At 35.7% G+C, this 15,774-nt stretch overlaps 2 protein-coding genes across 5 annotated transcripts in view; one reads left to right on the top strand and one right to left on the bottom strand.

The window, feature by feature from the left end:
• sni (SDR family oxidoreductase sniffer) overlaps positions 1-15,774 on the bottom strand; it is a 213,286-nt gene that overhangs the window by 72,980 nt on the left and 124,532 nt on the right. For both annotated transcript variants that reach the window (XM_090412862.1, XM_090412861.1), the window contains exon 3: positions 9,060-9,247. In XM_090412862.1, the coding sequence (XP_090268988.1) occupies positions 9,060-9,247 (188 nt within the window). The remainder of the gene's footprint in view (positions 1-9,059; positions 9,248-15,774) is intronic.
• The window catches only part of LOC150093899 (uncharacterized), a 47,288-nt gene that overhangs the window by 4,286 nt on the left and 27,228 nt on the right, over positions 1-15,774 (top strand). The window lies entirely within an intron of this gene.

Raw genomic sequence — 15,774 nt, 5'->3', positions numbered from 1 at the left:
TGGCAAGTAATGGGAAGAATGACTATGGAAGGATAATTTTAATGAGTGCTAATAGTAATGTGGTAACAGAAGCAAATAAAATAGTTGAGTTGAGGAATTGCTGACCAGCCATTTTGCAAGAGTTTGTTATCCAAGCAAAGATGTTGCTGTGACAGGGACTGATGAGGAATAGAAGTTGATGAATTTAAAAGTGCTTAGGATATTGTAGGGGATCAATGTAAATACAACCTTAGCATTACATGGGTATCAACTTGCATGTTGTGATAATGTGCAAAGGAATTGGCATTGCTTCTGACAAACTTGTTTAATTTAAGTCTCACTTCTGGTAGAGTCCCAAGGAAGTGAAAGAGGGAAACTCCAGAACTGAGGTAGAAAATTATAGACTAGTCAGTATTTTGAGAGTGGTGGCATGGATATTAGAAAAGTTAGTCAAAGAGAATGCAAGAATGGGTGGATAAGAATATGATACTTTATGGGAGACAACATGGTTTTGTGAAGGGGAATAGGCCTTAGTAATTTACTCTATTTTCTATTTTATAATAGGGTGAGTTGGATAAAGGGAATGACACAGTTATGCTGCTTAATTTTGCAAAGGCATTTGAAGGATAACATATGAAATCCTGTTACACAAATTGGAACAAATGGAGACAGGTATGAAGCTGCTGATATAAACATGGCTGGCGGACAGAATACCAAAGAGTAGTATAAGGAGGAGCAGAATTCAGGAGAAAGTTGGTAAGTAGTGGTGTTTCACAAGACTGTGCTTGGGCTACTGCTGTTTAATTTGTACATAAATGCTGTAGAGAATGATGTGAAGGGATATATTCAGTTGTTTGCTGATGATGACGAATTGGGTAGAGTAATAATTAATAAGGTGATGTAGAGAGGATGATATACACTGGTTTCAGAAGCTAAGGATGAACTACATTATTACCTGTATATGAAAATATTTTCATGACTGCAGCCAAATGTAGACATAAATTTATTGCCAGCATACTAATAAATTATATTACACAAAAAATGTACTATAAATTTCGTACAAATTAAATTGCGATATGTTTTTGTCAAAAGTTACAAATTTCCTAAGGATATGTAGTTGAATTAATACACAGTGCTTACAGAAAACTATGCAGAGTGACATTTCAGTATGGAATGTGTCCAGCCCAAACTGCGATGCAGCTCTCACAACATTGTACCATGCTTAGCACCAAGTGATTCAGGAGTCCTTGAGGCAAACTGGCCCACTCCTCCTCTTTTAGATAAGGCTTTGTTTTCTGGAAGGGAATTTTGAACAGTAATACATCTCCCTATTATCTATTAATATTTTCGGTCTCCAGAGGTATCTCCACTGCTTGTGTACAATGTGGTGTGGCATTGTCATCCATAAAAATGAATTCTTTGCCTACAGCACCACGGAACAATCAAACATGATGTTGAAGAACTTCATTGCAATATTGTTTACTAGTCATAGTCCCTTTTTCCAGCACTTGTAGCTTGGTGTCTTCATTAAGTATGATGCCTCCTCACACCATTAACCTAGCACTGCCATATCTATTGCTTTCAAGAACATTCTCATGATGGTAAGCAGTACCACTTTCATCTTAGATCAAGGGTCATCTAGAATTAGAGGAAAGACTAAAACAACTCTCATCTGTAAAGATTACATTAGCCCATTGGTGTCTTATCCAGTTTTTATGGATACAACACCACTGAAAACATACTCTACAATGAGCTGTGGATAAAGAGATGCAGGCTACAGGTCTTCAGGCCGATTTGTCACAGATGCCTTGCCACAGTTTATTGATATATCCACATACCTGTGCTTGAATGGAGCTGACCTGCCGTGGTGCATCAATTATATTTTGCTGTTATAACCAAATATATGTGTTCATGTTCAATGGTAGAGTGAGAGTGACCTCTTAGCAAACATCTGGAACACATTCCATTAGTTTAAAACACTGCCAAGAGCTTAGATACAATGTTATGTGAGATTCCAAACTCTCTGGCAATATCAGTAATTCTGTGGCCTTCAAGCTTTCCAATAATTCTTTCCTACATGAAATCATATAGTGATATCTTTGAGACATTACAAGACATCCAAATTTGCAAATTTATTCCTTCATGAAAAGAGTTTCCTTCAAACAGAATTCACTTAGTGCAGCCTTTTGTCTTTTATTCTGTTGAGTGCTACCATGCGATCCCTTTGTACCCGATTTGAAAATTTGAATGTGTACCTGCTTTTTACTCAAAATTGTCACAAGCTCATTTTTCTGAATTTGTGGTTGTAATCTTCAGAAATAATGTTCATCCTTAGGTTTTGGGCACCAATGTACATAGGTTGATCATACAGGCAAAAGATAATGAGTGCCAGTTTAATATGGAAAAGTGTCAGGTTATGCATTTTGAGATGAAGGCTTTGTACCACATTAATAGAAATATACTCCAGGAAACTAATGAAGCTAGGGATTTAGGAATGTTGTAGGTAGGAACACTAGACAGAGTTCATTGGAACAAGACAAGAGTCCTTCACAAATGTTGGTTCCCTCATGTAACAGTTTTATAAAGAAACATGTGAAACTTGACTTCATTCTCCTAACTTAAACAGATCCGGTGGTCTACATCTTTCCCCTTTGTGGGAGATAGTACTTTTTAAATCGCTAATCTTTTCTAACATTTTTTAATTGTATATATTATTTATTTAATTTTTTTTAATAAGTTAGGAAATTTAATAACCTCTTTTGGTTATCTTACATTAGCTACTTAGGTGGCGCCTTTTGGAATTGTCAGTTATTGTTCTATTAGCTTTGTACTGAAGATGCCTTTGATACTCAGGTGAAAATTATACTAATAAATAATATTTTACGTGAGTTAATTCTGGTATTATAATTTATTTAAATATCCTCTAAATTTTAACTCTCTGTCTACCACTGTCCCTAAATCTCTAGCTTCATCTATTTCCTGGAGTACAGTGCCATCAATATGATACACAGCTTGTAATCTATCCCACAATGCATAACTTTGTTTCCTGACATTAAACTGACACCTATTAACTTTTTCTCATACTGACAGCCTATTTAAATCATCCTGCAAGCTCTCCACATTGCCTTGATTAACTATTACTCTACCTAATTTCACATCACAGCAAACAACTGAATTTCAGGTTATTTCCTATATCATTTATGTACAAATTAAACAGCAATGTTTAATTTGTACATAAATGCGGCACACCACTAGTCACCTGTTTTTGCCTTGATTCTGCCCCTCCATACACCCCTTTTTGATATCTGTCCAGCAACTACCCTTTTATCCACTTAACTGGTGTCATATCCAATAATAACAAAGGAAACAAATGTATTTACCAAACAAGTTACACAAATTTAATGTTATTTGGAAAGAAATCAAGGCAGTTTGTACTCTAAATAGATCTGCAGTTCCGTGTGAAATAGTTCCATGTGAGAACACCGTGGATCTTTTGAGAGTAAAATTTTAGCAAAACCAAACACTAATTTTCACTATTAGCAAACAGCAACGTGTCCAATTCAACACAATAACTGTTCACAGCATGATAAGTGACTTTCAGCTTGGTATGTCAGCACTAGCTGTATGGTTAGTACTGAATTAAATTAAGATGCCAAGAAATTATATTCTTGTTTAATCCTTTATTCAAGTGTAAGTAAACAAAGTGTGCATGTGAGGTATCTTCATGACTAGGCTACTTGTATATGATGACTAGTCGGTATCTTTTCTGGGTTTGGTTCCCACTGTTAATACCACAATAAAGGTCAAAGCTGGTCTGGATAGTGGCCCTTCTCATAATACATAGCATTAAACACACCTGAAAGCAGCATGTGCTCTTTGCATTATGGGATACCAAGACAATTAATGTGAAGGCACTAATACAAATGCCCTAGTCGTAAAGATACTTCACATGCAAACTTTATTTACTTTCACTTGGATAAAGGATTAAATAATATTATAATTTCTTGGCATCTTTAATTTAATTTATAACCAACTGAAAGCATTTTTACCAGCAAGAACTGACTGTTATGTTCTGCAGTACTTATGCTAGCATCAGTATAAGTGCTACAGAAACTGTTATCCAGCATATAAAGGTATTCACACACACACACACACACACACACATAGTAGTATGTGTGAATACAAGAATAGTCCAGCAACATGAAAGTTGAGACAGTACGAAACATGAGAGCGCAGTGGGCTGCAAATAAACATATCACATTTTGTCATAAACAATTCATTTCGTATGGTGATTCAATGGCCATGGGCCCCTTTTACAGGGAGGTATGGCACCACCTCAATCCCCCTATTTTTATCTGGGCTCGGGACCGGCATAGCTGACAATTCAGACCTATGGCTGGAGGGATTGTCTTAAGTATTCCTGACTGTATCCGTGTGTGTTCACGGGGCCTGTTTGCCTCCTTGCGAGATGAAAAACCCCAAATAAACTGGGGGAAAAACCCTGCTGTCCATGCACAAGACCAGCTAACTTGGCTATGGCTGAGGAAGATCCTTAAGCTCTTCACATTGTTGACAAGAATCGAACGTAGGACACGCCTTCCCCAAGCACATGGTTGTGAAGCGCATAGCCACTAGGCTAACTGCACGGACATCAAAAACAATAGTACTGAATATTCTGATTCCCTTAATAATTCAGTACACTTGGCATGAATGAATGGGATATTGAGGAATTTCTGTTGTCCCATGGCGAGAGATATAGCAACAATAATCTTTGAGAATTGGCAGAACAAAGCAATCAAGCAGAATCTTCACCCTCTGATTCTGAAGATGATACACAAAGAGAACTTAGTACAGACTTTCTTAGTAAAAGTATCCCAACAATCATGCAAATTTTCCTTCAATTCTTAGAAAATGACCATGAAAGCAATGTCTTGCTACCAAGAGCTCCTTCGTGAGCGAAAAAGGAAGTGACATTCAACCGTTCATGGCTACAGCTTCAAGATGCAGAAGACACTTAGCTCAGTGCTACATCTAAAATATTATTATTATTAATTATAATGAAGAGCCTATTATTATTATTAGACACCTCCAGGGAGTTCAAAGACTCATCGAGGGAGAGTGTGCCAACAGCATCGAACGATTGGTCACTTTTCAACTACTAACCGCGCTCAGACTTACTTAACTGAGCCATTAGTAGCAGAGGCGCTACCAATCGACCAACTTTAACATTATATATAAGTTTACATATAATAAAGATTCAATACTGTTCTCTTTGTGTTTGTTTTTTCACCTTTCCCTATTTAACTAAGGTTAAAATACCCTATATTAGTTTTAGTGCATTTTATTTATGCAGATATTTTGATCAAGCCGTCATCAGTAAACAAGCAAGTCAAAACAAAGATAGTGGAAGAGTAATGGATTTTTTCTTTCAAAAGATACACGCTACATTCTTAGAGCAATTTCATATGACAGATGGTAAAGTGGAACAAAAAAAAATTTAAACATGAAAGAATGGAAAATTACTATTCCTAGACATCCTTATCAACAAAAACATTAAAAAAACAACAAATACAAGAAATGAGGATTATCATTAGAAGTTTACAGAAAGAAATCGACATAGGCAGGTATCCAGGCATGCTCGTTCCATCATCTTCAACAAAAATTAGGTATTAAAACTAAAAAAATAGAGTTTTAAATATGCAAAAAAAAGGAATTAAAAGAACTTCAAATCCTGATGCAAACGTAAGTTTTTGTGGTTTAGTAGTTCTGAGGGAAGTTTTCTGTATTGAGACCACATTATTATGTAATTAAAGAGTTTAATAAAAAATAAACAATTAAAACCTGACAAGTTTTGTAAGTCTTACACTTCCTAGTGGGAATTTATCTGGCTACAAGGAATTCAAATTATTGATGTAGCCACCTAAACAACATTAAAGAATAAATTTCACTTTTGAACTTGAAACACAAGGTATCTTAGTTGCATGTCTTCCATCAGATGGTCTGCCATTTTTGTTTCATTGGAAATCAACACATGAGAATTTAAAAAAATTTCATTAATCTCATATCAGTCTTATTAAGAGAAAAAAATTTTTAATTATCTGGTTAATTCTTGCAGAATTAACCAAGTAATTAACAAACGAGAATTCTTGAAGTTAAGTAGTCAGTGTTTTAAGCTTATGTGTACCTGTATTTATTGTATACATGCTCTTGAAAATGGTCTCAACACAGGCACTGTTTAATTATAAATTTTTCCTCTCCAGATGGTAGTTGGATCTGCAAGTAATCTTTTATTATGATTGAGAGTGAATGTTTTAATAATTCAAAGGAAATGACAACCATTGACCTCAATGTATATTTTCTATAAGCATTTTCATTTATCTACTTCTCTGTGTTAAAATAAATTTTCAAACTATAAGTTTTGAACCTAATTTACCAGGATTATAAGCATCCTCATACCTATATGGTAATTATGCATGGAACAGATAATACTTATGATGATGATTCATAACTTCTGCAGGTAATATTCACAGACATCTATTTTTTCTCTTAAATTATATAAATGATAGAAAAAATAATGCAACAATAATAATATACAGTGTAAAATATGAGAGAACAATATAAAGGTGAATTTTGTAGAGGTCTTGTTTTAATTTGTCCACTTTAAATTTAGTTTAATCTAACCAGCACTGCAATCTTATCATTATTTACATACCTACAGAAAATAGTCATTCAATAATTATAGTCAATGAAGTTAGAGGTTATTCTGAACAGTAAATTAAAGTTTAGTGGGACACATTGCTAAGGTGATAAAGTTATCACGCTGTATTAATATTACTGTTAAAGAGAATACAAAGTTATAAGAATAAGGAAGTCCACTTTACAAGACTTTAATAAGACCACATCTAGTGTGTACAGATATTGTCACCTGGATTCCAAGGAGATGGGGAAATGGAAAAGATTTAGTGGTGAGTAACCAAGATGATGACTGGCCTGTTGAACTGTGCATATGACAACAGATTGAGAGAACATGGTCTTCCAAGTTTGCATGATTGGAACATTATACATAACTGAGATTTTACATCTAATGGATTGTGCTATTAGAACTTAAAGTCAGCCCTGTTGTGTGGAGTCATGTGAGGTAAAGGCATGTGTTGAAGGAGAGATGTGATAGGTATTTAAGATGGATGGCTAAATGAGCTCCTCCCTTGATAAAGCCTTGTCACCAGACTATAGAGAAAATTTCAATTATTTGCTGATAATGTGGGAGAGTTAATAGTGCTGATGTTTTGGCTCTTGAAGTGGAGGAAGCAGGGGTGATTTTAAATAGAAATGTGAAGATAACTCAGAATTGCTGCAATATTGAGAAGGAAAAGTTTGTGGTTTCATTGTACAAAGCCCTAAATCTGCTCAGATCTAATCATAAGGATTTGATGGGAATGAAGTAATCTTGGAGGGGGTGCAGAAGCAGATAACAAAAATGATAACAGGACTTTGGTTATGAGGATAGACTGGAGGTATGCAAGCTACAGAGTGTGGTGGATATGATTGAAGCATTTAAGTTGTTAAAAGATATTTACTGGATTGACACTGGAGAGATTTTTCATCTCTCTCCAGTGTCAATCCAGTAAAAGAGAAAATAGAACAAGGACAAGTGGGCCATCCATGGAAATTGCAAAAGGAAGTATTAAGTAAGTGAGTAAGAAGTCAATTTTTGCATGGAAAGTGTTAGGGGATGAAAGTATAGGGTGCAAGAGAGCCTGATAGTATTAGGAGAAAGAAAAGGCAGATATGAGAGAGTTATGAAATGCATTGCCCTGAGAGGGTGGTGAAAGTTCAAATGGTGGATGAGTTTGAGGAAGTGGTATGATAGATTACATTGTCTGAGGTGGACTTCCAACGATGAGTTATGACTTCATGGAGGTCAGAAATAATAATAATAAATTTTCATATATTAAGTTTAAAGGGAGATGGTAAATTCAGTTTTATTTTATAGCTGGGTACGAAACTTGGATCGAAATCCATTGAATCCATAGAGTTTCATGCCGAAAAAACTATCGGCAAGCCCAAGTGTAAGTGATCACTTGGGTAGTACAACACCAGGGAAAGCTCCATCACTAACCTTAATATTCTCTCATAATGTAAAACACAGCTCCTAAGAGATGTATATATATTGTTTCACATTATGAGAAGAGGTCACTACCCAGACCGGTTTCAACCGCCTTTTTTGAAGTCTCATCAGTGAGTAGGTAGACCTGGAATATCAAGGTTTTAAGTGAACCGAACTTACATATACCTCTACTATAGAATTGCTGAACTGGTGTACTCCTATATTGTTATTACTATTATAATAAGCCAAAAGGCTATTTTACCGGCGACATAAGTTAAGTTTAAAGGGAGATGGTAAATCCCGTTTTATTTTATAGCCGGATATGAAACTCGGATCGAATCCATAGAGTTTCATGCCGAAAAAACTATCGGCAAGCCCAAGTGTAAGTGATCACTTGGGTTATTATCCTTTTGGCTTATTATAGTAGTAATAAATTTTCATGATATATTTTTTCTTTGTAATCCCATCCATGAAAGGTTGGAGTGTCACGATATGTGTGAAGAATTTAGATGAGTTGGAAACCAAAATCAGTTTTATATGCTACATTATGTCTCCAGTAATCAAATTAGTGTCCCATTAAGTCATAGAAAAATCATGAATGCTTTGCTAAACACTTAAATATCCATTCTATAGTGGGATTTGAACTTTTAGTTGCAAATATTTATGTAATAGTTGTCAACTTAATAATTTAATATCTCATTTTATTTAAAATTAATTAATTTTAAATAATTCAATTTTAAAACAATACGTGTGCTAGCTAATTTAGATATGATCATAAGTATCTAATTTCACCAAAATTGTTCAATATCTGTTATATGTATTGACAATAAATAGTTGTTTTATTGTTTTAATGATAACATTTATATATCCACTGAATATCTTGGAGAATTAATAGGTATTGTCACTTTATATATGTATTAATGTTAAACAATTTTTGATTAGCAGTGAAAAATGAACAGTTAAGATCACAAACCTTTGTTAGTATAACAGGAGCAACTGCATTCACTTCAAATGAGATCATTGCATTTTTTGGATTCACAGTTTGAAGTGTATCTCTAAACAGAACACCAGCATTGTTAAGAAGCAAGTTGAGTCCTGTATTCTGCACAACGTGTCTAACCTCCTTAGCAACATTTGAGTATGTTTCAAAATTGGTTACATCTAAAACATGGATATAATAGGAATTCCACAGCATTAAAGTTAATGAAAGTTTCATGATGGGATTATAAGACTTAATTTTCAATATCAATAAACATAAATTGCAAAAAATATTAGATCCTAAATCTTGTAGATGGTACACACATCTTAAGCTTTAGAATTGCATGACCTGGTAACTTGTTTATCTCAAAAATAAATAAACAACAAAAAAGTCACCTTCGATTATTTTTGTTTCACCACTTCAGCATGTTTTATCTCTGATGCCTCATCAGTTGAATTGATTTTTTTCAGTTATGTCAGACATAATGGAGAAATCCAACATTTCTTTCTGAGGGTACAGCTTTAAAATGGTATTTCTGCAGACTGGACACTAGATTATTTGTTAGTTGATAGTATAGTATACTAGCTAACAAATAATCTTGTTGCTACTATTCTGCTAGGTCTGCCTAGAGAAGGTCTGGTAGTATATCAGATCCATTACTAAGGTCACAGGTGATTTCTGAGGGCAGCTGCAGATTCCAAAAACAAGTCTTTCTTTTCTAAATTTACTGTGATAGAGCATGGTGGTTCCAGATAATCCTATCATGGTCCAGAAGACCAGACTGTCCATAGTTGTGATTGCAGATGCATTTTTTATATTCATCTATGTGGAGGTAGCTGATCTACCTGTTTGTCCAAAGTATACCAACTCGCAGAAACAGGAAACTTTTTTTTATAAATTAAAGATGCAAAGAAATTATATTCTTGGTTTCATCCTTTATCAAAATGTAAGTAAACAAAGTTTACACATGAAGTAACTTCAAGACTTGGCTATAGTATATAGAGGCTGATGACTTCACATCAATTGCCTTAGTATTCCATAATACAATGCACACATTCTTAAGGACATTTACACTATCTACCAATAATTGTCCAGGCACTTTACCAATTTGCAATTGATACCAGCAGGCAAACCCTAATATCAGGTATGTCCACTTTTGGCTTTGATCACCTCCTGCACTCTTTGAGGGAGGCTTTCCACTGATGTGTGGCAGATATCATGTGTAATTTGTCTCCATTCTTCCATCAAAGCAGTACCGAGTTCAGCGACAGAAATCAAGGATGATGTGCTCTGGACCTCAATCAATCAAGGTTCACCTGTTTCGCTTGCTCCAATTTGTCCCACAGGTTGAGATCAGGACTATGCGCAGGTCAGGGCAGTCTTTTAACACCCATCTCTTCATACCATTCCATAACAGCTGCAGCTTTGTGGCATGTAGGGCATTGTCATCTCACTCCAATGGTCCAACTCCCAACCAGCTGAATGCACCCCATACTATTACTCCACCACCACCAAATTTTATTGTGGGTACAACACATTGTGGTAACAAGCATTCACCAGCTGTCTCCACCACACCTTGCCATCAGACTGGAAACAGGTGAACCTTGATTCATTGCTCCAGAGTGCCATTTTCCACTGGTCAATTGTCCAGTTCACACACTCTTTGCACCAGGCCAGACGAGCTGCCTTGTTCGTTGTGATGTTTGGCTTGTGTGCTGCTGCTGCCCTTCTGTGGAAACCTAGTAAGTGGAGTTCTTTTCATACAATATTAGTGCTGTACTAGCACTCTGAAACTCATCAGATGGTACGGATGGTCTGTGCTGATTGTAGCCGGTTTTTGTGTGACACCCATTTTAGCACCCTCCTCCCTGCCAGTCATTTCAGCAGTTGCTCTGGGTGTTTACCATATGAAGACATTATGGCATCACGTAATGTCTTCATTTGTTGATCATGTCACAAAACATTTGATTTTGGATGCTCCAGTTGAGCGGCAGTGGCATCTAAGGACATGTAACCAATGTGATAATCCACAATGACACCTCTCTTGAAGTCACCGAGTTCACGTCATGTTGCCATACCACCTGTATTCAACTGCTACAATGAAATGCTGCTTCCTACTATCTGTACACTGGTTTTTATGTTATTAAGAAATCTGGAATGTCCCATAACTTCAAATAATAGGGGTGTCCAGACAATTATTGGTAGATAGTGTATAGGTGTGCCAAAGTTACATTGATTTGGTCAACCATTAAAACTAATGGCCTGACCTCACCAGAGGTCAGGCCAGTAGATTTTTAATAAAAAAAACAACATTACTACATTAAAGCTAGAGTCCTGTTATTATTATTATTATCTATTTGGTTACAAATCATTAAGAGATATATTAAGCTAGGGAGCAACATTCTCATATAAGTACACATAAATTAGAACTAAACGGTATGGAATGGTGGCCAATAAGAGAAATTATTGCTTAGAGTCCTGAAGTCCTAAAAAAAAAAAAAAAAGTAAGGGTTTGCTGGAAAACTTGAACTTAAGTGGGCTGAATGTGTGCCATCCAAATTCTTAGGATTTTTATACCACCATTACTGTTAAGATTAGGTTGGTTGATCAGAATTTCACAGGCTTCTTTAAATTTGCATTCATACCAGGTTTTTGTATATAATGTAAAGAACAGGTACTTTTCCAATCAGTATGGTGGTGGGTGTGTTAATACTATGATCTGAGAGACCTGCTTCACCAAAATTGTTCAATTTAGTGTGTCATTTGTGTTCTTTTAATCCTTGATTTTATAGGTAGTTTAAAAGTAGCATTAATATTACAATGGTGTAAAATCCTTTTTCTTTTTTTTTTTTTTTTACCTGATAACCATTTAATGTATGGGATAACTGTGGTTTTACTGTACATTATATATTATATGCATTTTTTGATGGAGTTTTATGAAGAACTTTATTGATAGTATTTTTGCTATAGCTATTATTTATAAATGTATAGCAATCCCTCGATTAATGCACCTAATGCATTCTTTAAAACAGGCGCATTAATCGAAAATGCACTAATCAAATATAATAACCTATGGGAAAAAGTATAATTTGTTCCTCAAATTTCTTTTTTGAACCTTATTTTTTATAAAAGAAGTAAGGTATGTCTCAGGGCCTAGTTAAAGGAAAACCTTTAACTAGGTTTGAAGATGAAAGACAATAAAACGTATTCAGAATATAAATTTTATTATTCTACTTCTTAACAAAGAATTGAGCTAACGTAGTTTGGTGGGCTTTTTTTTTTTTTTTTTTCATATTACCGACAGTATGGTCCTATTGCATCTTCTATTCTTCTCTTCATCAGGGTCAGCCTCTAAGCATTGCTGCTTAAAAACTTCGATTGTACGAAAAATATTTTCAAATTGTTTCTATGAAATTTCTTTTGACTGACTATCAGTGGTTAAATTTTCTTCATATTCTTCAGGATCTTCCCGCTGTGCATCTAAATTTAGCATATTGCTGTTGCATATTGCTAGCAGTAATTTCATTCCAAGATTGATGAATATTTTCAATAGCAGATTTAACATTAAATTTCTTCCAGAATTCTACTAATGTCATAAAATTCTCACCAGATGTTGCTTCTATTGCCTGTTTAAATGTTCTTCTCAGGTAGTATGCCTTAAATGTTGTGATAATCCCCTGGTCTATAGGTTGTATGAGAGAAGTTGTATTTGACAGTAAAAATTTGGAACATAGTATACATGAAAGTAGTGTAGCATGCCATTAAAAATAACTTTGTAAAATGTTTTAAATCGGTAGCTAAATTATTTCATAGGGACTGAGTCTATGGCTTGTTTTTCAAAATCTTCCATGTAAAAATTGGCAAGTGGGAGAGTGAGAGGGGGAAACAATAGCAGTTTCCTCACTCTGTTGGTAAATTTTGTTCTTCCAAGAAAAAATATCCAGAATGGATGGCAAAGGAAAAGGGATCTAAGATATCAGAAGGAAAGTGTTTTTTAAGAGTGTTAAGGTTTCATTCAGTAGAATACTGGTAAACAGTGATGTAACATGATGTCAAAACCAGCCAATATATCTTTATTATTTAAAGTTAGATTTTCAATAGTACAGGGTGGCCATAAAATAACTCTTCGGAGGTATCTTTAGCTAAAACCAATAAACGGAATGAGACCAAATTTTATATTGAGACGTTTGAAAGCATGGGGAGATGAATTCCATGAAAAAAAGATTTAGTACCAAAAATCGCCGATAGGGGATTTTTTGGCACTGGTGGAGCCGAAAATAAGTAGATGATTACATTAAAGGCAGATAAAATGGAATAACATTTCAGCGGTGTAAGCGAGAACCGTGTCAGTCATTCCAGCTGGATATGTGGTGCGTTACAATGATGATGATAATAATAATTAAATTAAAACAACAACTTGCGAGAGACAGAAATTAATGTAATGATTGAACTCAGATGAATAATGTTTTATTCATCAGAATCAGGGTTCCTTGGACCACATACATGATTTTCAATGTGCTGACCTTGTGTACAACAAATTGTATCTGGTGTGCAACATGCTCTACAGCTGAGCGTAAGGAGTCGGATTGAATATTCATAATAGCCCGTTTTATGTTCTTTTTCAAGACATGCAAGTTGGGAATGCCATCAACATACACAGTGGATTTCAAATACCCCCAGAGCCAAAAGTCACATGAAGTGATGTCCGGGGATCGAGGCGGCCATGCCGTTGGAATGAACTGACTGGTGTGTGTGGCCATTCTCCATCCTACATAAAAATTATGGAGTCCAAACATCGTCTTTGCTGCAATGCAGGAATGACAAAATTTTCCAGCATTCGTTGATAAATCTCTCCAGTAACGAAGCAGGTTACAGGACCTGTAGGGGTAATATGCTCAAAAAAGTATGGTCGTATTATGAAATCGGCTGTGAAGCCACACCACACAGTTACTTTTAGAGAATGCAGTGGCACTTGCTGGATCGCTTGGGGATGTTCAGATGCCCAAATTCTGCAGTTGTAAGTGTTGACTGACCCATTCAGATAAAAATGAACCTCATCGCCCCACAATATTCACTAAGGCCAGTCATTGTCGACCTCCATTCAGGCAAGAAACATTAGCGCGAAGGTCACGCACTTATCATAATCTGCAGTAGTTAGTGCTTGCGCACGACTGAACTTATACAGATAAAAGTGAAGCATTTTCCATAAGATTTTCCAGACTGTACCATAAGCCATATCAAGTTTGCGAGCTATGGCATGAGCGCTTGGACCACTACTGGTCCCTGTGTCGTCGAACACCACAGTAGCAACGTCTGTTACTGACTCTTCTTGCACTGCTTTCCGTTCTCTGCCAGGTCTAACTCCTAGTGATCCAGTTTCTTCAAACTTCTTAATCACAGCTGACATAGGACCTGTACAGAGGTTATGAAGCCTTCTAAATTCTCAAAGGGCCACTACAGCATTGCACTGTTTAAGGTAAAACAACTTAACAAATAAAGCACGCTGAGGCAAGGTAGGACGATGCATATTGAGCATAATTCGTCAGTCATTCGAATAACTGCCTGAATGTTCCCAATCCCTTTTTTAAGTGGAATTGGTGGTGCTGCTGTCATGTACGCACAGTAAAATTTGCATAATCTTTTTACCTGCATTTACTGCAAATATTTGGATGCTTTCAGCTCCGCCAGCCAAAATTTCCCTTTTGGCGACTTTTGGTACTAATTCTTTTTTTCGTGGAATTCATCTCCCCATGCCTTCAAAAGTCTCAATATTATAAAATGTGGTCTCATTCCATGTATTAGTTTTAGCTACCTCCAAAGAGAGAAAGTTAATTTATGACCACCCTGTAGTTTTAAAATGAGTAGAGTTTTTTATAGAGGATGTGGTATGACCAGTGATTGAGGGGGGGGGGGTTTAAGAGAGTTTGCTAACTGTTTTTATAATTTGTAGCATGGGGAATCAGTGGTATTTATTATAGGTCTTGGTGGTGGTGAGTGTGGAATGGGGGATTGGATTTATGGATTTTTGGCAAACCATATATTTAGCAAGGGGGGGATGAGAAGTGAGGGGTTCTTTTTTGTGATGTTGGAAGGCCAAGAAGAGATACTTTTTAAGTAGATTTTTAATTTTTTTTTTTTTTAACTTGCAGTTTGATGGGATACTAATCTAGAAGGATGTAGATAGGAATAGCTCAGAGAATAATATCCATTTTACAATTGTATTCAGTGCCATTAAGGACTATTCAGGCACTACCCTTATCTGCTCTGTGATAATTATGCTAGTATCTTTTCCTAGCTTTCTGAGAGCAACAAGTTGGCCAGACTTCAATTTTTTTTTTGGAGGTGAAGACTGGGAAAGAATATCGGCAATGTTAAGTCTGATGTTGTTGGCTGTTTTGGGAGCTAAGTTAATGATTCCAACATTAAGTCTAGTGCTGGCACTTCCTTCGGTGCTATAGCAAAACTGTGGCTAAAGATTAGAGTGCTGATAAGCATCTTCATTGAGCTTTTTTTTTAAGGCATCCATCTTCAAAAAAACTTTTCAGAAGGATTTTAGGAATTCCGTCACCATACCTACATCTTGGATACAACTAAAAAAATAGCCAGGTTGTATTTCTTTAATTCCTTAAAGAAATATTACCTCCGCACAGCTTTTAAGCCTTACCTGAAACTTGCTACCCTTATCTGATCCACTAAAGCTCAGTTCCAT

This window comes from Typopeltis vanoorti, chromosome 23, assembly GCF_054136105.1.
Source record: "Typopeltis vanoorti isolate ZY-2024b chromosome 23, IOZ_Tvanoo_1.0, whole genome shotgun sequence".
Classification (NCBI taxonomy): domain Eukaryota; kingdom Metazoa; phylum Arthropoda; class Arachnida; order Uropygi; family Thelyphonidae; genus Typopeltis; species Typopeltis vanoorti.
This window is presented reverse-complemented; position numbering and strand designations above follow the sequence as displayed.